The sequence below is a fragment of the Andrena cerasifolii genome, chromosome 8, assembly GCF_050908995.1.
Source record: "Andrena cerasifolii isolate SP2316 chromosome 8, iyAndCera1_principal, whole genome shotgun sequence".
NCBI lineage: Eukaryota > Metazoa > Arthropoda > Insecta > Hymenoptera > Andrenidae > Andrena > Andrena cerasifolii.
Window position 1 is genome coordinate 7,765,287 of NC_135125.1, and position 25,780 is coordinate 7,791,066.

Below are 25,780 nucleotides of genomic sequence, written 5' to 3' on the forward strand. Positions count from 1 at the left end.
TCTTTTACCCCTTCCACTGCCTTACCTCCGTCTTCGTTCGTCGTAACGAGCAGCTCGAGCCCGTCGATCGCGGCAGGAAAGTTAAGCTTTCCCGTGTGTCTTTTATGCCTCGCGCTAGACGTTGACAGAAAGACGCATCGACCTTGTTTGCGGGTCGTTTAACGCGATATGTACTACGCTATTTTCGCGATCGGGAATTATTTACGGCTGTCTGGCCAACGGGATGTCTTTCAGACTTCGAACTCCGCAGCTTTCGGGAGTTTTCGGCAGGATTCCGTCGCGTTGGGCCAATTTCAATCTGACTGATTTGGGTGTTTGTAGATGTAACGAGGACCGAGGAATTTTGAGGAAGTTCGATGGAAAATTAGGTGGAGTCAATCAGGAACTTTTATGAAACGGAAGTTCGAACGAAGGGGCATGGGATGAAAGCGTGCTCGACGTAACTGAGATGGCAGCGATAAAGAACGCGCAGAGGCGTCGGAAGGACAGCGGCTTGTTATACATTCGGAGTGCAGTGCAGCAAGGGGTGCGGAGCAGTTTTATAAACTTCTTCGGCACTCTTTCCCGTGACGGAAATCGAAAACAGACTTCCCGCCCTTATTCGTCGGAACCCAGTCCCCGCGTTCGTGATATTCGACTCCGGGACGTGACTCCGAAGCGTTTCGCTGCTCCCAGTTTTTTCCGAGTGGTGCGTAACCACCCGTGAAAGTTGGAATTCTCTTTCGGGCTTGAGTGCACGATCGTCGATGTTGAAAATCGTGGTTATCGGTAGTGGGAAGAAAGGGATCTTAGCCCTTCGTTTCAGCGGAATTAATCGTGCAATTTGCTGGCGAAAAGGGAACGGAAAATAAGAATCAAATAAAACTGTTAAATCTGGCTGTTCTATTTCTCCCGGTATTTTAAAATTTACTAAACTAACCAACTTGAAGATTCGCCGATATAAGAGAGTTTATGGCACGGTATAATAAGTGGATTATTTATTATTTTTTTTTTTTTTAAAAAAAAGGACGAATACGAGGATAAACTTTCTCCTGTGATTTTCGCCCCTTTTTTTTGCCATTTTTCGTTTCAACCGGCTTTGTGCCATATCCTCGACCAGTTTGTAGTCCGGCGCAATCATAAAATTCTGGATAGCCGCGGAACAAGTGGGACGACCGTAAAAAAAACACGATCCGTACGCGTTTCGACTTGGCACTGCCATCCGATTGGCTGAAATTTCCTGAATACCTTATATGTACAATCGTTGCGGGACACAATTCGCACAATGCTGCCTGCCCAGTAATTTTCGGCAAATTCTTTTTCTCGTTTTTCTGCGGATCGTTCAATAAAACGCGGAGACAAATGTTCCGCGAAACGAAGCGACCAGGCCTTATCTGACTGCGGACAATTATTGGGAAGTGCAGGGCGGGCACTGATAAAAATAATTCCGCGAAAAAATAGAAAAGTCCCTTTGTCGTTTGCTACCGTTTTTAAGGGTGGTTCTCAAGCATGAGATATAACATTTGTGTTATTATATCTCGTTCAAAAGCTGCGGACTAAATGTGAGGGGTTTAATTGTATTAGGAAAGGCTCGCTATTAATTAAACATAGTTTGTGCTTTCGATCCGTCGCGCAATGAACATTGCTAGAACTTCAATTAATTAATTACGTTATACGATGTGGGCACAGTACGAACAACAAATGAAGTATAACATTAAAGAATCTTTTGATTAACTCCGCGAACAGTTTGCATTGCGATAATTTGATTAAGTACTTGTTAAACAGATTATACCCCGACTGCGACTACGTCGCGGAGGCACAATAAACAATTTCGAAGCACGAGAAAAGTTTCAGAAGATTTTCAATATTCGAGTCTAAGGGGACTGGGTACCGTAACTGCACAGCTGATCCCATTAATTGAGGTATGGGTCAGGCAAACCAATACCTCGCAGACATTGATGTGTTCTCTACGTCGCGTGATTCACTCCGGATCAAAGTACTCTGTCGAATCTCCGAATAACTGTCCCCGGTGCGAAAGCACAATATGCTTAGGTTACCAGACTCACGTCACTTTATACTATTTTCATATTTCCATGTTTCTTGTATACTAAAGCGTTTTCCCGTTGAAAATAAATAATAATAATAATAATAATAATAATAATAATAATAATAATAATAATAATAATAATACTAATAATAATAATAATACTAATAATAATAATAATACTAATAATAATAATAATACTAATAATAATAATAATACTAATAATAATAATCATCAAATTTTCTCAGTATGAAAATTGACCTTGCTAGCAGTGACTTCTCAATATTTCTCTGAACTTTTCGATGTCGAATCGTAAACGGGCTCTAGCTTTATCTTCAAAGGAGACACAGTTTAAACGATACAAAGTTTCTTCGAGACAGCATCGATCGATATCGAGGAAAACTTTAGGAGCGTGACAAGAAGGTTCATCCCTGCCAATATATGCCTTGAAAGTTCGATCTCTATACGGAGAAGTAGATGCTCTGCTGAATATACTACTTCGCCAAGTAAAAGAGCAGAGCACCCCGAAGTAAAGTTAAAATGGAATCTCTTACATTTAATTTCGAGGCTGTAGTGGATGAAAATATCAAATTTAACCCGCGTGCAGTTATCGAAAGTCAGAAGTAAGAGCAACAGTTGAAATTCACACATTACAAGAGTATGAAACTCTTTGCGTTCTACAAATTCTGATGAAATTTAAAGACACCGCCAAAGAAGCGTGATTTTTTATTGCAACACATCTTGCTTATTCTACACTCCTTACTCCAAATTTGTTAAAACCACACAGCAACGAGAATACTACCCCATTTAATTTATTATCGAGGGGTCATTCTGGTTAGACGGTTGGAAATTTTTTTTTTTAACATTTTTCGAAACACATATCCTCAGTTTAATAAATAAAAGAAAAGTTTTATTCCATTGCTATAATTCTTATCTTCGCATAAATTCATGAAAATCGCTGAATTTCTCGGCGCGCTTACCAGAATAACCCCTCAAGGGGGGTTGCCCCTTGTTGGGCCGAAAAACAGGTACTTCTTTGTGAATTTTTTTCTACAAAAACGGTTCGACAAATTAATTTGAGGTTTAGCAGGCTGTTTTATTGTATCTTGAACTATTAGAACTAGATTTCGTATTTCTTATTCTTATTTTATGTTTGCTAACCCCACAAAGGAATGAAAGTACTACCCCCTTGAATTCACAATTCACGTTACTGGATCTCAGAATATCTGCCATTTATATCTTCTTGCCGCCGATCTGGGCAGAATAATAGAAACGTCTAATGACTTTCCCGAGCGATGTTGACTTGCATATTAGTCCACGTCGCCCGTCGGAATTCGCGGTTGCAATTTGCGTATTAATGGGGTCTCGTGGAGGCGGCGATGCCATGACTTTCGTGGGGGAAGGGGTGATAAACGTATTTTATGGCCAAGGCCCGTAGCGGTTTCTCCGTCGTCGCAATTAATGGTAAAACACCGGTGTACACCCCCTGCGCGGCCTCTATACGGGTGCTTTCGATACGCGCGCGCAAGAGATATCGCGAGCGCCAGCAACGCTAAATAAAAACCTAATGGCCGGGTGAACGAGGCGGGGGGTGATTTTCATTTTTGCCAGTTGTCCCAAGAACGCGGGCGAATCGCAGCTGGGGAAACTATGGAAATTATGAAACCTGGTACGCTGCACTGTGGAAACGTTGCTTCAAGGGCTGCGTGCACTTGCAGGGTTGGAAAACGAGATGAATTGTGAAATCTTTTTTCTGCAGTGACGTATTCAATTTTAATGATTAAATGGGTATTAATTCGGAGGCGTGCGTAATGGGGAATTTTTAAATGAAGCTTAGTAAAGGAATTTTGAGAATGATAGAGATTTCAGTAAAATAGGAGAAATTACAGAATTTTTAAGGTATAATACAGGTGCAGTTGATTGTCTTCAATTTTGTAATTAAAATGAAAATGAATGAAATGTTCCAGCAACCATCTCTGCACGCGTAATTGGAACGAAATTGTATTTTGTGATTTTCTGAAGAGAAAGAAAGGAGGTAAATGACTAAGCTGTTACTAATTATAAACACTTCAAAGTTCGTTTCCTATTCCTGATGCACGATCGATTGTCAAGCACGCGAGACAGCCAGGTGAACGGAGATTAGGGAGAAGATTATCCTAGCGATCGAGGCGCAGCGCTCCCTTAAGTGATATTAAGATTCCAAATTACCGTGAAACAGTGTATTATTGAGGGCGTATTACGTGACGCCGGGAAAACGTAATTTATCGCGCTCCTTATTTTCCGCGGCTTTCCCCCCGAGGATTCACTTTATCCCCGCAATCGATAACGGAGCATGCAGATGTAATCAGTCAAGTGCAGAAGCTGATTTCACTAACGTGTTATTTTTCAATAAACGCTTGCTGTATCTTTAATCACTGTCGCAAGTTAATATCTTCTAATGATCGAACGAATAAAATAGAATTGAAAATCTCACTTAACCCTGAAGCCTTTTTATCTGTAATTTTGATTAAACGTTATATTACATCTTAAAAATTATTGCTGCAATTTCTGGTCCTCCAAGAGTTGCAGAAGGGGTTGTACGTATATTTGGATAATCTTGCAATAGTCCATAAATTTTCATTCCGCCAGCGTGCGATATTAAAAACGGCGTTTTATCTAGTTTTCCACGCACGCCAAGGGAGAATTGTTTTCCAAGGCTCTCGCAGCGACGGGGCCCGCCCAATTTATCTTCGAAGTCGGTAAAAAACGTGAATGATCGTCCAGAGGCATTTTACAGGACAAAAGAAAAGAGGGAACGACATCGACGAACTTTTAATCGAAAAACTTCGAACAATGCGTCCTTACTGCTTTTTTAACAATAAGTCCAATCCAACGCTGCCCCCTGCTCCGTCCTCTTTTCAACATTCCTTAAGCATTTTATTATTTCGTCGACCAGTTCACTGTAGCGATCTTATCGATTATCGGCGACTTTGAATTCCGGGACGATTTAAATCGCCGCGCGGCACTGCGGAACTCTTCGAATTTAATTAACGCTTCTTCGAGACTGTACGGGATTTCCTAAGAATCTTTTACTTTGCACAGCTACACCTTTATCGTTTAAATGGATTGCGCCAATGCATCGAAGGTACTACATCAACAACATCAACTGAAAGGGAAACACCGGGAACGTATTTATCCTAGCAATTTCCTAAGTCAATGACTCAAAAGCCAAGGTTTCATTTAACACACTGGCTCCCACGCGGTTGTGTCGTCAGAAGTAAGAATATTTCTTAGTTCGACGATGCACCTGATACACTACAGCAGTGTTTCCCAAACTTTTTTCAGTCGCGATACCCTTTTAGAATATTCAAATAACTTGCGGCGACCACCCCCGCCCCAAATATAAAATAAGGTCAATTTAATAAGGTAAAGGAAACACATTCAAAATAGATATTTCAGGTTATAATTCTGTGTAACTGAATAATATTTAAAAACAAAAGCGTGGCGACCCCTCAAAACTCATTCGCGACCCACCGGTTGGAATCACTGATCTAGGGAAACAAATTACACTCACTGTCTCGCGTCTCACCTTCCAACAGATAAGGGGTCATTCTACTTTGTTCGACCGAAAAATCAAGCTATATTTATAAATTTTTAGCTCAATAAATACAACATATAACGAAATAAATCTTTTTGGAATTTATTAAGCTACTCTTATATTCTACAAAAAAAATTAAAAAGTTTGTTTTTAATTTGTTTCATATGTTTCTTTTTATAGCGTGAATGTGACAACTACAAAAAAAGAGGTATGTTCGTGGCGTAGGTGATTTTCCGGCTCAGGCTTATCTGAAATAAGAAATTCGAAAAGATTCTTAATCTGCATAAGTGTGGCTATCGCCCGTGGCTCAATCAACAATTTTTGTTGAGGAATAACAAAATGGCGCCGGTTTGGAAGGATAAGTTAAGAGTGTTTTCTCGAATGTTCCCCCGAGAAGAATCTCGGTTATTTTTCGACAAAAATTGTTAATTGAGCTGTGAGCGACAGCGACACTCATGCAGATTAAGAATCTCTTCCAATTTTTGGTTTCAGATAAGCCTGAGACGGGAAACCACCTACGCCACGAACATACCACTTTCTTTGTAGTTGTCACATTGACGCTATAAAAAAAACACACGAAACAAATTAAAAACAATCCTCTTAAATTCGTTTGCATAATACAAGAGTAGCTTCACAAATTCCAAAAAGATTTATTTCATTACACGTTGTATTTATCGAGAAAAAAAATCTTTAAAAATATTTCATTTTTCGGCCGCTCAAAGTAGAATAACCCCTTAAGGGTCAGCCTCCAGTAACCCGCGTAGAAGTGAACGTTCTAAAATCCTCAAAATGTTATGTTTCGAGTGGCTGCAACGAGCAATTAGGTCGCTAACCGCGGCGAATGTTACCCATGAAAGATAAAAATGTTAGCCGAAGTGGGCCCGAGAAACAGGCGGACAAAGGGGACATAAATTTGCCGGCAGAAAGATATCCTCGGTGCACGGTGTACGGGGGATTCGTACGCGAAAATACGGCGACGAGACGGTGCACGGCGTGCCCCCCATGAGACGCCCACCGCCGAAGAAAAATGTTGTCGTAAAGCCAGCCAGTAATGAACATGGGGGCCACGGCGGGAAGACACGGTGAAAAAGGCCGGAACCATGCTACTTTTTTCTAGCCCTCGTTGTCGCGTATATAGAGGCACGATATTATCCGTTTCCGATAAAAGCATCCCTGAGAGGATATCCCTTTTATACTTTTTCCTTCGTGCAGGGATTCGACTCGTTCGCCGCCTCGAAAGGTTCGATAACCCCGCTGCAACGTGGCTGGAACCTGACGCGGTCTGCTTGCTCCTGGCCGCTGGTCCTGGAGGATAGGTAAACACCCCCTCCAGCAGACTTCGGAGCTAATTTCCAGGGAAATTTTAAAACTTCCTAAAACTTTCCATATTCCAATGCCGTGGCCGAGGCATGTGCAAGCACGTCGACGTCGATCAAAGTGTTGCAGCCTGATATCGAGAAGGACGCGAAGGGTGAAGGTACTTTTAATTCCAAACTATTCTTATTACTTTTGCTGAACAATTCCGAGTTCCATTTCCCTCGTAGCTAAATGAAATCTGAGATCTCTGCTGCAAGGAATTTCCCTTATCCAATCGCTTTCGCAGGACAAAGGTCACTCGGCTCACTATCTTATCGCGAACAGTATTTCTGGGACAGTCGCGAACGGGGGGAAACTATAGAAGGGGTTGGAAAACTGCAGAAGGGTCACCCGACGGCGACGTCGTCAGCGAAGACGGGGCGCGACGAGCGCGGAGGCGTCTTTTGATGTCTGTTCCAGCGTGTTCAGTCTCCAATTTGCGAAATGAAACTACCTCTTCTACTTCTGCCAAGCCAATCGCGCGCGGCAGATGTTGCCCGCTGGCTTTGCACCGGCTTCCAAGGCTTTCCCGGAGGGTAAATGCTGCGGTGAAAGCGGGGACTTGTTTGCGCAAGCATGCAAACCCCCCTTTGTTGCAAAAACCGTGCCGGAACGTTTCTGAATCGACCGCGGTAGGGGAAGAAGCGTGCTTTAACATTCCAAAGTGTCGGAGTCGAAAAGCAGCCAGACCGGGCGACGGGTCTCAACCTTTCAAAGGCCACGATCGTCGGGGAGATTAAAACTGCTGAGAAACGATCGCTGGATGTTCATTTCTTAGGCTCTGCGGCCCGACGTGGCCGATAATTCTTACATGTTTCTGTTACAGTCACGTTAGAATTTAATTTAGTAATTGCTCCCTCGGCGGATGATTTTTGCTTCCTACGAGATTAAATATCGAGCTTTGAATTTCCAAGGAGCATCGAGGAAGAGGATTCTACAGGAAAAGGTGGAAGTATTTGTGTTGAAGTAAGAACTGTTATTGCTACTGAAATTTGGCCAAAGTTTTCTGCTGTGATTTTCAGAAAAACAGGCTGTTACTGATGCACAGCACGGGGACAGGATATTATGTTAGCAGTATGTTAGCAAGGAACTGGACTTGCAGGCATGGCAATGGCCTAATCGAGACAGTCGGAAAGTATCCGACGTTATTTTCGATGGAAGAGCATCGGGCCGCAGGAAATGGTAGCCATCGATTTCACTTCCCTCGAAACGATTCGCAGTAACGCCGATGGAACTGCTCTATCCTGCAGTTACAACCGCGATTTTCGCGAGCTCGTTCTCGAGAGTGACCAATAACATCGTCGGGGTCTAGTGGAGAACGAATCTCGTAATTATGGTGAAATTCTAAAAGGGAAAAGCTGTAGTATACATCGATTGATATTAAAATCCCACCAAAGTCGTATAGTTGAAAGAATTTTCAGAGATGATCTTCAATTTATTTCCTCCCTGAAGATCGAGGAATGTCAAAGATATTTTGGGAGGACAGGAAAGCACCTTGAGCCTTCAAAAACGATAAGTGAATTATAGAATCTTTCATCTTAGATTTTACAGATTGATTCTCCTGTTTAATGAATTAAGTCTAATTTCTGCTCTTCGAACTTCTGTGTTGTCAAATTTTATGGGTGTTTATTCCGCAATCACCACTGCCTACTTTGTTAAATTGAAAGTTAAATAATTTACAAAACTACCGAATCAATTTCTCTAAAAATTTGGGGCGGTTTTGCTATTGCGCAAAGATTCATTTCTCTAGTTTTCAAGGATCTTCGCTTATTTTAAATGCTACTGAAGTTCATCCGAAAATATTATTCCAGTGACGAGTCTCCGCGTGTTTATAAGCCATTATAATGATTTAATTTCTTCTGTCTGTGCACTGTTCTAACTCTTTTGTGTATACTAAGCACTGTCCCGTTAATAGATGCTAATAATGATAATAATTACTCTCAAATGGAACAGGGAACATGGAGGAAGACAACCATTGCGATCGTTAATTACTTCCAACCAATCGCGATGTCTAGATGATCTAGCAGCGTGATAAAGTCGATCTTCGCACAGTGTGGAATTACGATTCACTCGAATAAAATAAATGTCCGCACGTTCTGGCGACAAAAGCAACGTTCAGACACCTCGGGCTCAGGGCCACAAAGGGTTAATCGAGTTACAAAGAGGAGGGCACGCGATATCTCTTGCTCGGGATGCGGAAACAAGGGAAACGAATGATCCAGGGTTCTTACGCCGCCTCGATATTAAACGCAGGATCTAAATGGGCAACGACCCGGCGTCGTTAATTAGCGCGTGTTCGAGGGCCTCCAGGATACCCGGGGAAATCGATACGTTGCCCAGATGCTTCCTGTTGTGCAATGCACTCGCCTCTGAAATTACTTATGCTTGCAAATATTTTTCGCTCCCTCTTTTTGCGAACACCATATCACTCTTGCTTGCTACGTCACCTAGACCCCAAAGCAATGCGTCACCTGTACCCCATGAACCTTGCGTTATTGTAGTCCCGATATCTTCTTGAAGTCGGGTATAATAACCCTAGTAGCACAATATATTGGATGTATGTGCGTCCAATATTAAAAAGAGGTTCAATCTCTTTTTGATATTTAAATATACATACAATATTTATTCCAGATTAAGAAGCAAATATTTGTTTTTCAAATATACCGGAAATATTTATTTTATATTATGATAAAAATATTTTTTCAAATATAAAGTAAATATTTATTTAATGGTAGAAACAAAATATTTCTTTCCGAATGTTTGGGAAATATTTATTTTATATTATGATATAAATATATATTTTTTTCAAATATAAAGTAAATATTTATTTAATGGTAGAAACAATAATATTTTTTTCCGAATAAACCTTAACAATTTTCTGTAGGCATATAATCTGGATATAGCGAAGAGTAATAAAGACGATTAATAATAATGAAAGAGAAGTTTGCGCTTTCCTACCTCTGCTAATATTTTTCCAGTTAGCCTTCAAAAACCGCCAAGAAATTTTTTACCAGCGCTCAGAATCTGCCAGGTAGTCAGCCATGTGATTTTCTCGCCCGCGAAGTGGAGAACGATGCGTTAATAAAGCTCTTATTTAAAACGAACCGGTGGTTCGAACATCCTCGTGTCTATTACGGTTGGCGCGCTGTATCAGCTAAATTGGATTGCAGCGGAGGGCGCATTCATCCTCCGACCGATGCGGTTTCCAGCAAACAATAACCGCGACGTTCGTCGAGATAACTGGTCCGGTTTAAGGAAGAAAAGTAATGCCGTGCACGGGCTTCGGAACGTAACCGAGCAATTGCAGTAACTGCACTTTCGATCTGATAGCCCGGGAGGGAGACAGACAGCGCCGCGCAGACGTGTAAATCAGCGATCTACCTTGAATTCGAACGCTGAGCAGACGGTTGCATTGGTTTCAGACACTTCGCGGAAATTATAGTGGCTAAGTTCTGTGACATCGCTCCCTTTGAATTTGAATAAAAAAGGAGGCAGCAGTTTGATTTAAGGGATGTAACTCTATTAGCCTCCCTCCCAGAACTAGAAGTCAATATTCGTAGAAGATACATTCATATCACAAACTGTCCGATTTGAATATCAGATCTTAAGAGTAGGTACTACTGTAACTTTCTCCATCGAGTCGAGAAATAATTCCATGAATCTATTCCCGAATCCCATCCCTCGAGAAGCGGATTACACTGCTTAACGCTCGCCAGGAGGATGCGTCGTGCATCCCATCCTAAATCATAAACTACATGTAATATTAATTATTATTAATATATTATATTAAATATTATTAATATATTATATTAAATATTATTAATATATTATATTAAATATTATTAATATATTATATTAAATATTATTAATATTTCTGTATAGTGTATTAACCATTATTAATATTTCTCGATACTATATTAATTATTGTTAATATTACTCTATACTATATTAATTATTATTAATATTCCTCTGCGCTATATTAATTAATAGATATTAATATTACTCTATACTACACTTATTATTAATATTAAACACCCAAGAAGATAAGGATTTTAAATCACAATAAGATCAGATTCTATTGTGAAAACCTTTTTTTTAATGCCTGCATGAAAATGGGTGTTTTTTACGCTTGTTGAGCGGGAGCAAAATGACCAATTTCGGACGTATGTATTCGCGTTTTCTACTTTTCTCCCAAGGGAAGAAGACTTTACGCGCATTCGTATTCGCAATTTTTTACTTTGCTCCCAAGGAAACTGGAGTTTGGCGTTACCCTGTGGTACGAAGATGCATTTGTTCTACTAATCGTTATCGATCATGTGTATTCTTTTGCGAATCGCTCGTCAGGCTATCAGAAACACACCTTTCATGCAGGTGTTGAAAAAAGTATCGTGCGTGACAAGGGAGAGATGAAAGCGATTTCGACGAGCGTGAAGTTTGCTGCCTGTGCGCAGCCTGTCACGCAATGTACTATTCCGAGGTGCACATAGGTAAATGAAATAATGAGGTAAGATTGACCCTCCAAGGGTTAAAAACACGTCTTCCAGGAGTCGAGCGATATTCGTGAAAGCAGCAGGAGAGCCCATCGGAGAAAGTTCCCACGATTGTTACCAGGAAACACGTTTCCCTTAATGGGGGCGAAAAAAAAGCGCCCTCGAGACGCGATGAATTGCGCGCGGTCCGATGATCCAACGCGATATTAGCCGTGTTCGATCGCGGCGCGGATAAAGGGCGGAAGCGTGGGACGAGCATGAGGATGAATCAGAGTTTCCAGGAGCACGCTCTCATTCGTCGATCCATTTATGCGTCGATATGTAGCCACCCGGTTTCACGGAGTGGTTCGTTCAACGAAAAGCCATTACTGGTCGCTGGTGTGCTCGTGTGCTGCTTAGGAGGCGGCGTATCAGGTGGGTGGGCTGCATGGGGGTTGCTCGCAGAGGCTGAACGCGACATCCCTTGAAAAATATTACCCTCGAGATACGAGGATTAATGTTTCCAATTTGCGACTCGATTGTTGTTAAAATATCAGCCGACACGGTTCACACTGCAGTTACTCTTTGGGATTTAGGTATCAGTGTATCTTTGCTTCGAGATTGGATGAGGTAGTGGGGTTGGAAAAGATAGTAGTATACAAGAGAGTTTGTATGTGAAAATTAGTTAATAGGAGCTGTTATTTATGACTAGCTTTACTACTCGGCTTCGCCCGAAATTTAGATTCTGATTTTATAAAAGAATTTTTTTTTGGGGGGGGGGAGGGGGGGAAATAGTCACACATATCTGCATTAGCCAGGCATAATGAGCTGAGGTACACTTCGTGAACCCCACAGATTACCGTTCGAAAGTTTTTAGGCGACAGACAAACACAGATATAACTTTCTGCTTTATAATATAAGATTTATTAGGTGCAGAATGTGTTAGGTCATAGTTCCTATTATCCCTCTGTAATACCATGTGACTTCGAAGTAATATATATTATCTATTTTATATTACAGTGGCTAATTCGCTAAACTTCCATATTCAAGAATAAAATTGCAACATAGGGATCGCAAAACTTTATTTTACATTATAATAATTACGAAATTAACCTGTTCATTTATAAGTACATAATCCTCAATGTCTTCCAATGTCCTAAAATTTTCAGTTATAAAGGGACTATTCATATAAAAAAATTTCTATTCATCAGTGGCTACAAGTACACTTAGAAGAAACCCCTATTTATTACTTTGTCAGTGAGACAACGAATTCCAATTTTTAGTTAATAGATTCGACTCGTATGTATTTTTTTTTATATATATATATATCTGTTTGTCCCCGCATAACTCCTCAGCATACGGACCGATTTTGATGATCTTTTTTTATTCGAAAGAGGGCGATGGTGGTCCCATCCTCCACTGCATCAACATTGGCCCAATATTTTGCTAGTTCTGGTTACTAATAAAGACTATTGTCACCTAATTATTATTATTTTATGCACGTACGCGCATATCCCCTCAGCATGTTATGTCAATATATATAAAACCCAAAAGTTAAAAAAAAATGTTAAACCTCGACTTCAAAAAAATAAAAATGCACTGAAAAGTCAGAAATAATTTATCCCTTATTTAATCTACGACTCTCAAATTTTTTTAAGTCGGCGCCTCATCATTTGCACCGTGTAAATCTGGCGCCGACTTAAAGAAATATGGGAGTCGTAGATTAAATAAGGGAAATATTTATTTTTGACTCTTTAGTGCATTTTTATTTTTTTGAAGTCGGTTTTTATTCCCCCCATCTTAACGAAATCTCCACGCCGTTTCATAAAATTCATTACCTCAACCGTAAAGACTACGAGAAAGTATAATCCAAAAGTGTTGCATGACTAATCTTCTACAACCTACCTGCCCCTCCATTCAACCCCTTCAATCCTACCCTATTCCTCTTCCCTATTCCGCGTATTCGATGCAGAAAGGAGGATCGAATCGATTGCCCGCTAATCGTCGCGATTGTACGCATCAAAGGGAGCGCCCCAGTGTCTTTTAAATAACAGGAAGAAAGGAAAAGTTGGCGTTCTACCGGCGCCTACGTTTAAACGCTACCGTTTCTCGGTTTCAGTGACGTGGATGGGACTCTTTGGCCCCGTTTGTTTTCTTGAGCTCGCGAGACCCGCGAGAGGGAAAGCTACGTTGTATGAACGGGAGAGGCCATTTCGTTAATTAATGCAGTTTTAGTTGCGCGCTTAGGCCATGCAGCAAGGAATCTCGAGCGTTCACGGTGGTTCTTTGAGGTAAAGGGTGCTTTTGCTTTCACCTACACACTCGTTAGCCACCTTAATTCGCTGCACATATTCCCTCAGACTTCTATTCTCGCCTGTTTATCTTTCATTTCCTTGGCTAATGGTAGTTGGAAGACGCGTCGGAGGATTAAACCTTGACTCGCTGCGGAACTGCACCGTGCTAGGAAAGTCGAAAGGGTTTAATTGCCGCGGCGAATGTAAATGGAAAATTCAGTGAACCTTGCCACTGCTTTTGTGGCTTGCCGTGGTTTTTAACGCGATCTGTGTTGGAGGTGAAATTTTCACCGAACGGAGAAAGGCATATCTCAATTCAGTGATGAAATTAGAATATAACAAGGGAAAGCTGGTAATATGAAGAATATAAGATAATTGCTATTATTTCAATCCACTCTTCTTGTCAGTTTTTAAAGTCCTACTAAGAATCTGAATTTCCGTCGCAGCACGGAGCGTAATTAGCAACAATTGATTAGATTGAATATGGCTTCGTGGACTGCTGGGCAAATATTGGTCGCGCAAAATTAAAACCATGCATCACTGCGCGATAAAAAATACCACTCCTTCTTTGAACCCTCTGCTACCGAATGTGTATTGTTTTCAAGTGCTGCAATATTGTAAAAAATTTCAAAAAGAATTGTATCGTGCTTCGGAATATAATATCGCGTCAATTGTTAATATTCATAATTTTCTAATTTGATATTATTTGATTAGCATACAGAATATTCTCTGCTCTTGCAAAACCTCAATCAATTATTATTCGAAGAACGAGAAAACAAATAGCGTGTGCCGACAGTGTCCTATCAAGGATCGTAACATCTCTAAAGAACCATCCCTAATATCACCCTTCGTCACACGAGGCGACGCTTGCAAGCAAGGCTATAACACTTAAGCTCGCCATCGACGATCCTGCCGAGCGCACGATAACGCCCACGCGGAGGCGCGTATAAAAACTGAAGTGAAATGACTTCACCGCTCTCGACGTCATAAAAAAGTCTAGTAAACTGAAACTTCCCTTAAGGGGACACGTATCGCCTCGCGCCACAAGGGCGCAACCACGCTCTGCCCCCCCTCATTTTCCGCTGTATACGACCCTTATATCAGTGGAACGAGACTCGAGGTCGCCCACAGCACGAGCCTGATTCAAATTGCACCTTGGCTATCATGCTGCGGATGAATTCCAGCATCATGACCAACAATAAATATCCCTGACCTTTCCTTTTTACTTTGTATATTAATTGGATGAAATCAGAGCTGGGCAAAATGTAATCTAATTACAAATTACGATTGAAATGTAAATGTGTAATTGATTGCGCGTTATATTCTGTAATCGTTAATTTAGGTAGTTGACGATTGCAGGAAATAAAGTGTAATCAATTACACATTTACATTTTAATCGTAATTTATGATTTATAATTAGATTACATTTTTCCCAACTCTGGATCAAATTATGTATTCAGAATTAATGGGAAGTAATTACATATTTTCTTTGAATTGGGTGAAGTGTGAGAAACATATCATCTCTATTCATTTTTAAAAGAGGACTTAAGTTGATAGCCACTTAATTAAACCATGATGTAGTCTGATAATGTAGTAAGGTTAATCTTATTAACAGTTCCTACTGCTGCCTCGCCTTTACTCTAATTTTACTATCTCTATATGTATTATATTTTCCATTTAAGGAGTAATCTAGTCGTAATAATAATAATAATAATAATAATAATAATAATAATAATAATAATAATAATAATAATAATAATAATACTTCTCAACACCCATTAACCCCACTGGGGCATTTCTAAGTTCCCTTTTCCCTCCTACAACAAACCCCACCTCCACAAGAATACTACCCTGAAATTTCTTCCACTTAACTAAACCACCACGACGATTTAAACACAAATATATCCACAAAAATATTCACAAGTCATTTAAACTACGGCGCGCCCCGTATTCCTATACCCTCATCATCCCAAACACAGAATGCAACAAACAGTAGCGCCCCTATCCCCCGAATCCGCGGATCAAACGAACGAGCGCTCCGGCGAGCAATTAATCGCAGGTGTCCTCCTCCGAATTACCGCGCCTCGCGGACATTGTTTCCTTCGATCCTCGGCGAGGTTGCTTGTTTGTGGCGCGCGGAAGGGCGCAGACAACGGCCCCCCGTAATTAATCTCATTAGCGGCCGACGACGAGAGGATCCGCGGATTAATGAGATGCCGGGGCACGATCTTGGCCCCCGCGCGTGCCGCGACACGCGCGCTTTCCCCGATATTTTCCTTTCGCGCCTCTTTGATGCACCCCAGTCGCGTCCACGCCATCCCCCGCGTACGCTCCTGTTTTTTAACGAGCGCCGCGCGCGCGCGCGCGCCGCTCGCTTTTGCCAGCGTGCTCGCGTAATCTTCTTTTCTTTTCCTGTTGCTCCCGTCGACCGCGGGATGAGAAACTTTTTAATTAGTTTTTTCGCGAATAATGACTCGAAACCGGAGCCCACCCCGGTTCCGCTCGAGAACGACTGCCGCGTAACGAAGGTAGCACGCGATCGAGCGACGCTCCACGGGCGTTTTGTCCCTGTCGAGCTTTCGCCGTCTCTCTTCCAAAGATCCTGTTCACTCTATCGGCGTCTACATCTCGTTCTGCATCCCGCCGAGCAAAATTCACTCGGCTGGATGTTGCTGCATGAACGAGAATCGACGGCCGAGGAAGCCGGCGCGCATAGGAGCCGGGGGGGAGGCGGGGGGTGAAGGGAAAGCTGGCGAGAGAGAGTGGAAAACGAAGGAAAAGGTAGGGAATGGCGGAAAGGACACGGAGGACTCCTTTTTTCCATTTATTTTCAGTCCTCCCGCTTTCCTCTACCTTGACGAGGAATTCCGCATTTCTTCGGCCCTAGGACGCGTCCCAAGGGCGCGCCAGACGACATGCACAGGGTGGGACGATTACTGCCCCCGTTCGAAATTGCTGGGTCTTTTAATGTCACGCGAAAATTGCCTGGACCGAACGTGAATACCATTGGGGCCGGGGCGGGACTTTTTCCATTCGCTAATTTCTTAACGATGTAATTATACTCGGGTGGTTGGCGGTGGGCTTGAATTTTTATACGGCGCTGATGAACTTGTACGACGCTGGCGGAGACGGGGGTGTGGCCCTTGCGAGTGGCGTATTCGGAAGTTCTATTTCAGTTCGTCGATAAACCTTTGTTCAGCGCGTTGAAGAATATTTCCCCGATCTAAATCTATCGCAAGAATCCATTTCAGATCGAACTTTCTCAATTTAGAATTCAAAGTTTTTCGAATTCCAGCAGTCCCAAAAACCGGCTAATCCGGTTTTGGAATTTCCACAAAAAAGTATAATTAAAGTAGAAAATAAATATCTGTACTTATTTTAAAAAATTCAGTTTTTTTAATATTTATGGAATTATAAAAATGTAACAAAATAAAATATACTCTATCTATAAAAAAAAACGAATAAATAAACAAGTTAAAATAACTAAAAATTTTAGTTCATTTATTGTTTATGGGTCTACAAAAATATAACACAATTAAAAAAAAAACTAAAATCCGTACAAAATATAAATTATAAATCTTTATTTCATTTAACGTTTCTTCCGAAAATACGAACTCATGAAGATTAGTTTTTCAGTAAACTATTACCTACTACAATATGCTTGTGTCCGAGGCCATTTCAAGTTAACATTTCTAATTAAGTATTTAATTCATTTTTACGTATTAATTCTAGTATATAAAACCGTTCTTTTTTTTTTAAATTTAACAACCGGCTTTCGAAATTTGCAAATTTATATATATAAAAAAAACGACAATCCCTACCAACTTCCAAAATAACATTCTCTTTTAAGAATAAACTCCAAATCCTCAATTACACAAACACGTTGCTGTCCCCTGTCCACGATCCGTAGGCCAACGAACATCCGTGCGACAATAAAGCATTTCATTTCAAGAACAGCCTCCACCGTGTATAGAGCGAAGGCAGCAATACCCGCGGCAATGTTCCACCCTTCCCAAGCCCCGGCGCGACCTGTCGAAGCCACCCCCAGCCCTCCGACGTCCCTAAACCGAGCAAGCCCCAAAGGGACGCGCGTGAATGCACTTTACCAGGGAAATATTCTCCTCTTCTCCGCGTGAAATTTATCGGTGCGGCGACGTTAAGCCCCTTTCACGCGGAAAGCGGATTTCTTGTCATCTTTGCCAGCCGCGCGGAACCCTTTCCGCCCGTTGTAAAGAGTCGCGTCGCGATCCTTGTCTCACGATCCCGCGCGGGGAAGGGGAGGGAGAGAGAAGAGAAAGTTTCGGGGATAAGTACGCTCACCTAGGCGTGGGCGTGTGAGGGGTGTCTTGAAATTCGCTTTTAGGGAGTAGGTACAATGCGCATTAAACGACCGACTTCTTCGTCCTCAAGCGAGATCTGATTGCTCGTTTCAAGCGTGTCCTTCTATTGTGCCTACCCTCTGGAGGACCCGTGACGTATTTGAAATTTATATAATGGCTGCCTACGAGTGCAAGGAGCTCGCCAATTGCAAGAATGTAATATTTCCAGTAAAAATTAGACAACATATCAGGGGTGTAAATAGAAAGGAAGCAATAAAGAATCCATGGGCGATTCGATCCGCCGACGAAGATTTATATCGCTGCTGGCCCAAGTGCCAGCTTGTTTCCAAATAGTTCCGAAGCTTTTATCTATCGAGGATCGATGGTACTAAAAGGGGTGACTAACCCCCCGGAACAAGAGAGGCTGAGAACTCTCGCCAAGAGAACTCTCGTGTAACGTCTTGATTAAGTGGTGGTTTACACCCTCTGGCGTGTAAGGGCCACCCTCGTAAAACAACCACCCTCCTACGATTCTACTTGACGCGCTAAATGCTCGTGTACGACAAAAACGCGTGATTTATACTCGCGCGAACAACAAATGGCTGTCCAGGGGGGGGGGTAGCAGATTCATTGGTCTGCGAATTAAAAAAGGCAAGTGGGTCAGGAATGTCCCTTGAACTTGACTAACGAGCTCTTTCAATAGTATTTGCCTGTCTCTTTTCACACTGAGAATCGTAATAAAATATTAAACTTCAAGTTTCGTTTTAAGTAGAATCGAAATGAATGTTAATCGACATTTCCTGCAAATGCTTTATTTTAATTAGTCTTTGAAACTGGCGCTCGCCAGAGCTGCGTGAAAAGAAACTGAAATTCAGTTCCTTTCGGAACACTGACGATTATGATTTCGTAGAAAATTCTTATTCATGGAAGCACTGGCCTGCAACGAGCTACACGGATGCAGATTACATAGTCGGGGGGGCTTTTTTCCTCCTGGAAGTACATTCGTTTCAGGAGAGTGGATAATCCTGGATGTTGGAAGAGCGGCTTGATAAACCAGCACTCCTTATTCTTAGTAACCATGAATGCAAATGGACTAATTCAACATGAAAGCATGGAAAGTGCATTCGCTGTCAAAAGGACGGTCTTTACGTTTCTCCGCCAGATTATACTAAGCTGTTATTACATCGCTGTATGTACACAGAAAGAAGCGTCAAGATGCTTCAAGTGACCAAACATTATTAATCACTTATACGTCAGGAATTCTCAAGCGGTCAATACTCCTCATAAAGTGGGTGGCCAAATTATTATACTCAAACAAAAAGGTTTCAGATTCTGTAAGTTTAAACGATGGCACGGCTGTACCTCTGCGAAAAATGGCCGCAAAACAAATATTTAAAAAACGCATTTTAACGTTTGAAGTTTATGAATCAAGGACTTAAATTCTTTTTCATCCATTATGATACCGTTTTATGAGGATGAAGCGCAGGAAACGAATATTCAGAGATTTTTGCCTAATTTCAACGTATGCACGGGCCAGAAAATTTTTTTCCAGCAAATCCAACGAAGAGCTCTTATAGAGCAAACATTTCTCTTTAATTTCGTTTCTTGGGGTTTTGTTGTATGATTTTTATTAACCGTGTTATTCGCGATCAAAGCAGAAAAGGTATTTTCCACTTTGAACACCTATAACTTGCGAACTCATAATCGTAGACAAATTTCCGCGAGTGTTTTGGAAAGCTAAGAAAGTTTCCTTTCAGAACCTTTAGTTGCCAATTTAAGATATATTTTTTTAATCGTATTAAATCCATTTTAAAATGATCCCAAAGATTGACGAAAACGTTTTGAGTATAGTAATTTGGCCACCCTCTGTAGACTCTCAAACCCCTGATGGATCTTAAGAATACCAAGAAATCTACTTCGAAACTTACACCACAAGAATATCGCACATTGGCTAAGAATCAGAAGGGCCTACCAACACTCGAAGCAGAACAAGTGAATTAATAACAATTTAGCAAGATACCATCCTCCAACCCCCACACCGCACCTGTCCCGATGAATCAAGTAACAAGGCGAAACTATTCGAAAGCTCGCGGCTACGTTGCCAATGAATAATCGGCGTGATGTGTACCGCGGCTTTCGAAAACGAATTTCGGTTTAATTTTCGCCAGGGCGCTGGGTAAACTTTGTCGTTACACTAATTACACGCGCCGTAGCTCATGTTTATTAATGTTGACACGCGCAGGGGCGACGAGCGATTACGCGTCCGTGGCGAGTAAACGTTCGCGGTCCCATGATAATGACTGGATCCGTGTATTTGTGAACAGCTCCGCGGAATTCGCCAGGAAATTTCTCGTATCGAAAGAGCCAGGTTCCGCAATAACCTGGCGGCTCCACCCGCCGCGGATATTGCCAGGCCACGAGAGATCGAACCTGCTGTGCGCGATGCAGTCCCTCGGACCTGCGGGTGACAGTGACCGATGAAGGTGGAAAAGTCCTCTACCGCGATCAAGAAGTTCCTGTCGACTGAGCTCTGGGCCCTATATTCCGCGTCAGTGTGGATCTCCAAGCGACGTTCATTTTTGGTATCATTTTGATAAAGTACAAGTGGACAAAGGACATGTGAAATATTATCGCAGCTGTGTCTATCGCGTTTCGATGAGATTTAAATCTCTAATTATTTTTTAAGAGAATCCATTTCAACGAATATTACTTCAACCACCAGAAACTCGTTTCACAATACCACGAAATGGATGAATATGGAAGTGTGCTACTATTTTCCCACCAAAATTACTCGTGGAATCGACTTGCAGAGTATTCCACTGCCCTACTCCAGAGGCAAAGAGCAGCCACCCGCCACTACGTCCCTCGAATTACTATCTCCCAAAAGAACCGTGCAGTTTTTACAATCACTCCGTTGACGTAGCCACGACTAAAAAAATCCTCCCTTTTCTTCGCCAACGTTTAGGGACACTTCTATTCCTCCAAGTGAGAGATTAATCGCCCAGCGTTGTCTCGAAACGCGCAGCCTCGCTATTTGCGCCAGCGTCTCCCGACCATTCGTTTCGAGATTAAGATCACGTCCTCCAGCACGCTTTAGTCGCAGAAGACAGGCTGGATACGGGGAGCACAGCAGTCTGCAGCGTGCCCCTTTCGCCCTGGGGGAAATCACCGTGGGCTTGCGCGCGGAGGGGATGATAGTGTAGCATGGCAACACAAGGGAGGTGTTAATAGCACGACGTGGCCAGCCACCCGACGTGAACACGCCGCTTAATATGATTGACAGCGCGAATGGGTAATTAACGGGCGAGTCGCTTTCATGCGCAGTGCTCGCGGTGGCTTATTTACCAGACTCAGACTCGCCCCGATAACACGGTTATCCTAAGTTTAATTACTGCCGCAGATATTTTGGGAACGCTGATAAACTGTTCGGGACACTCGATGCGCGAAGGGAGCTGAGCTCGCGAAAGAGTGTCGAGCGTCGTTGGCGAAACTGTGTGGGAGGGGCAAGAGATCGGGTAACTTCTGGTCCCTGTTTCTTCGCAATGGGTAGCTATATGGAAAGATCGGGAGGGAATTCGGAACGAAGTTTAATTTTCGAGGAAATCGATTTCGGAGACCGATAAGTGTGGCGTTGATTAAGAACTGGTAGGGTGCAGGAGCGGCTGGAGCGTTGTGCAAAAATAAGTCCAAGGGGTGGAATAATTATTTCTAGAACGAGGCTTTGCTCTTAAGAAAATTGGTTCTCAAGATGGAGCCGATTCTTACAAGTTCGTCAAGTGCACGCGTACTAAAGGCATTTCAAAGGAGAGATTCTTTATCAATTTTCAGAAAGATATGTGCGTCATGTGGGAAAGTTTATCGGTAATTTTACTGATAGGTAAAGGACCCAATTACTTACACTTTAAGTACGCTGTCTTAAGAGACTATACAAAAAAAAATAATAGAAAAACATCCATAAATTTTACTTTACTAATTAATCTTCTAGACCCCCAACGCGAGCTGGTCGAAGGTGTAACTATGGAACAGTAGGTCCGAAATGAAATTTCATTTTTTTGTTATAAACTATATGAGTATAGGTTCAGTTGTACGTACGGATTCTTTGATTGAAAACAAATTTTTTGAAATACGCTCGAGAAACTGTTCGTCTTATTTGCGGATTTTCGAAACTTTTTTCTAAAGCGCACCATTTTTACAAAAATAATTTGTTTACGAAATCGGTACATACAACGGAAACTACGCTCATATAGTTTATTACGAAAAAAATGGAATTTGATTTCGGATCTGCTGTTCCATAGTTACACCTTCGACCAGCTCGCGTGGGAGGGTCTAGAAGATTAATTAATATATTAAAATTTATGCACGTTTTCCTGTTTATTTATTTTTGTATAGTTTCTTAAAACAGCGTGCTAAGGGTAGGTAATACAAAATTTCTATGAAAACTGTAAATTATACCTGAAAAAAATTCTTAAAAATGGCTTACTTTCCCGGTCGGCACAGTGGTGTTCACCCTTAAGGGCAACTTTGCCCCGTCTATGTAGGGCATTGAAATCAGATTTGCGCGGTACATGGGAGCTGCTTTGATACGATTTGAATGGCTGCGGGCCAGCGCAATTAGCCAAGTCCCAGAAATCAACGACCGAATTTCTCCTCATCGATAAAGAAGTCGATGAATCGGAGGTTGCTACCCCTCGGCGAAGGGAGGCCTATTAGCCCGTTTAACGAAGCATAACACAGACACATGCCCTTAACCTGAATTTTTCTTCCAATTACCTTTCAGGCTGCAGGTCGATACGGAACCAGAAAGAGTCCTGGCGTGATTGGTCACGGCCAGCAGCAAAGGTGTGGCCGTGATGAAGCTCCTCGACTTCGGCACGAACTCCTTCTGCACCGCGTAGCTACGCGTGCGTCGCCGAAAAATCGGCGAGTCCAGGAAACTCTCGTCGTACTGCGGCATTTTACCACGGTATCTCGAATAGCCACGGTCGATTCTCGATGCACAGGCCACTACGCGGATGTATCTTACACGTGCCCACCGTTATCCACGTTTCCTCCAGTTCCACACCCATGTTGCACCCTCGCCGCCAAACAGGTCACACAATTTAACAAGGCACTTTATCCAAAGCAATTCCCCTGTAGGCTATTCTCACGAACCTTTCATTCACACCGTTGGCAACGAATTACGATCGTTTTTGGTTTCGGTAGGTGTATGTAGGTGGTTGAAGGTACACGAGTTTGCACTGCTCGAAATAATTGAATTCTTTAGAACTTATGGGTGCTTAACTCATAGTTTCTTGACATAGTAGCCCCGAAAAGCAATTCAGGATCTTGCAGCAGGAGGGATACAACTCCACTTTTGACAGTTTTTGAGTTATGGCGTGTAACATAGGTAAACAATATTCTACATCGTTTGGTGCACGTTTGGTGCAAATCTGATAACAAATGAGCGATTTATTGCAAATAACTAAAATATAAATATTAATATTAAAATAGAAATATTAATATTACAATAGAAATATTATTATTAGAATAGAAATATTAATATTATAATAGAAATATTAATATTAAAATAGAAATATTAATATTATAATAGAAATATTAATATTAGAATAGAAATATTAATATTACAATAGAAATATTAATATTACAATAGAAATATTAATATTAAAATAGAAATATTAATATTAGAATAGAAATATTAATATTACAATAGAAATATTAATATTAAAATAGAAATATTAATATTAGAATAGAAATATTAATATTATAATAGAAATATTAATATTAGAATAGAAATATTAATATTATAATAGAAATATTAATATTAAAATAGAAATATTAATATTAGAATAGAAATATTAATATTAAAATAGAAATATTAATATTATAATAGAAATATTAATATTAGAATAGAAATATTAATATTAATGTAAATACTTTTAATATTGAATCCTTCCCCCCAAAAAGGGAAAAACTTATCAACTCATTAACTATTACTTATTATCCGAAAACATATATTTCTCAATTAGAATTCTTTTTTCAATGTTAAAGCAATAATTTTATAAGCAATTTTTTCTAATTTACTCGAAGATGGTAAAGATGGAGCTACACCCTTCTTGCTGCAGGATCCTCAACTGTCCCGTATCTTGCTATATATCAGAATAAAAAAGCTTCTTCTTCAGGGAAGTATCAAAGTAAAATGTTTGATTTAGAAACCCCAGAAGTTCACTTTCTATTTAACACGCGTAAACATTCAGTCCATTTTCTAGTGGCCATCGAAGGGTTTGCTTACAACTGTTCATCATTATTTCGAGCAGTGCACGATCGCCAAGAAACTTTCCATTTCCCTTCCACAGCCGCTTGATGACGAATAATTGCGTTCGCGCTTGATCAACCTCGCCCGAGCAGGGAGAAGGTAAGATGTCGATACATTCCATGCTTTTTCTACGGGCGCGCGAAGCAGTATCGGATGATACCGAAGCTACCCAAGGTACGCGACTATCGAGAAACGGGCGAAGTGTTTCTGGAACTCGCTGTAGAACGCGCACGTAACTCGCGCGTAATCTCGCAGACAGTATATTTAGCGAGTGATTACCGGTTCACGGCCTGCAAAGAGATAACGCTGGTTGACAGTATACTATTTGCTGAACTTTAACGCCACGCTGAACCGGTTCGCGCATAATTAACTATACAATTACGATAGCATGCGTCGGGTGATATAATGAACGATTACTCTGGGATCCTTTCAACGATGGTTAATTACAAAATTTGTCTGCAAAGCGGTAAGACTCTTACAACTGCGCGTCTATTTTTCAGCTCTCTTCTTCTGGGTTTAATAATGAAAATTTCGGCCGATAAATTGTGGCGTGAGCGATACAAAGGAGGAAATATAGATGGAAATGTTTTCAGAGGTGTATTCTTGGCAAACGTACCGACGAGTAGTTTCAGCGATGGATAGGATGTGATCGACTATGAAAATCGCGAATCTGAGAATCGCAGATATTTTGACGAGGCGAAACCGATGACAGTACGCCTAAATATACGTGCGATGATACATTTAACGGCCTCGAGTACCATACTAGAGTAGATACTACGGCAGGCTTTGCTTCCAGGATATCTATTTTAACGCGACGACTTAGCGTTATGATTTCTCTGGCTTCCGCGTGCTTCGTGCAATTTCGTGAACTTTATTAGTGATATCTTCAGGGAGGGGTCGGCTTCCGATTCACAGTCGCGAATTTTCAATCAGTTTAATCATTGCGCTATACTCGTTTGGGAGGAATTACAGTGAAATTCCAAAAACTCCGCGTTTGGTATGACTTCAAAATTGCGATGGACGTTCTATACTGCCTACTTGTCAGTGTTAATGAGTTAAAATTTTTAAGACATTCTGAGACTTCTTTAATTTTTCGGATATGAAGAAGAATCGATTGCACATCGAAATTTTGAATTTTACCGCTACTTTCAAGGTTTAGTGCTTTCTAACGTGCTAATTAATTGCGACCAAAGCAACGCGACGTAATTAAGGTGAAATTAATCTTCAGGATTTATCAACCGACTACCAAACAATTTTACAGAATTTTTCACGAAGAGGTCCATCCTTACAAACATTTATCCCAGAATTCTTAACGTTCCAACGAAAAAGAAAAAATATTCTAAACTCAGGTCAAATCTCTTTTTTTCCCCTCAATCTTCAGCAAACCACCAAAAAACAAAACGAGCCAAGAAAACACTGAAGTCTCTCA

At 41.3% G+C, this 25,780-nt stretch overlaps 1 protein-coding gene across 4 annotated transcripts in view; it reads right to left on the minus strand.

Annotated features, from left to right (window-relative positions):
- The window catches only part of C3g (C3G guanyl-nucleotide exchange factor), a 78,375-nt gene extending 54,912 nt beyond the window's left edge, over nucleotides 1-23,463 (minus strand). For 2 of the 4 annotated variants that reach the window (XM_076818725.1, XM_076818721.1), the window contains exon 1: nucleotides 22,809-23,463. In XM_076818725.1, coding sequence (XP_076674840.1) covers nucleotides 22,809-22,992 — 184 coding nt within the window. In that variant the 5' untranslated portion in view covers nucleotides 22,993-23,463. The remainder of the gene's footprint in view (nucleotides 1-22,808) is intronic. The other 2 variants (XM_076818722.1, XM_076818724.1) reach the window with 2 other exon arrangements.
- Nucleotides 23,464-25,780: the final 2,317 nt, after the last annotated feature.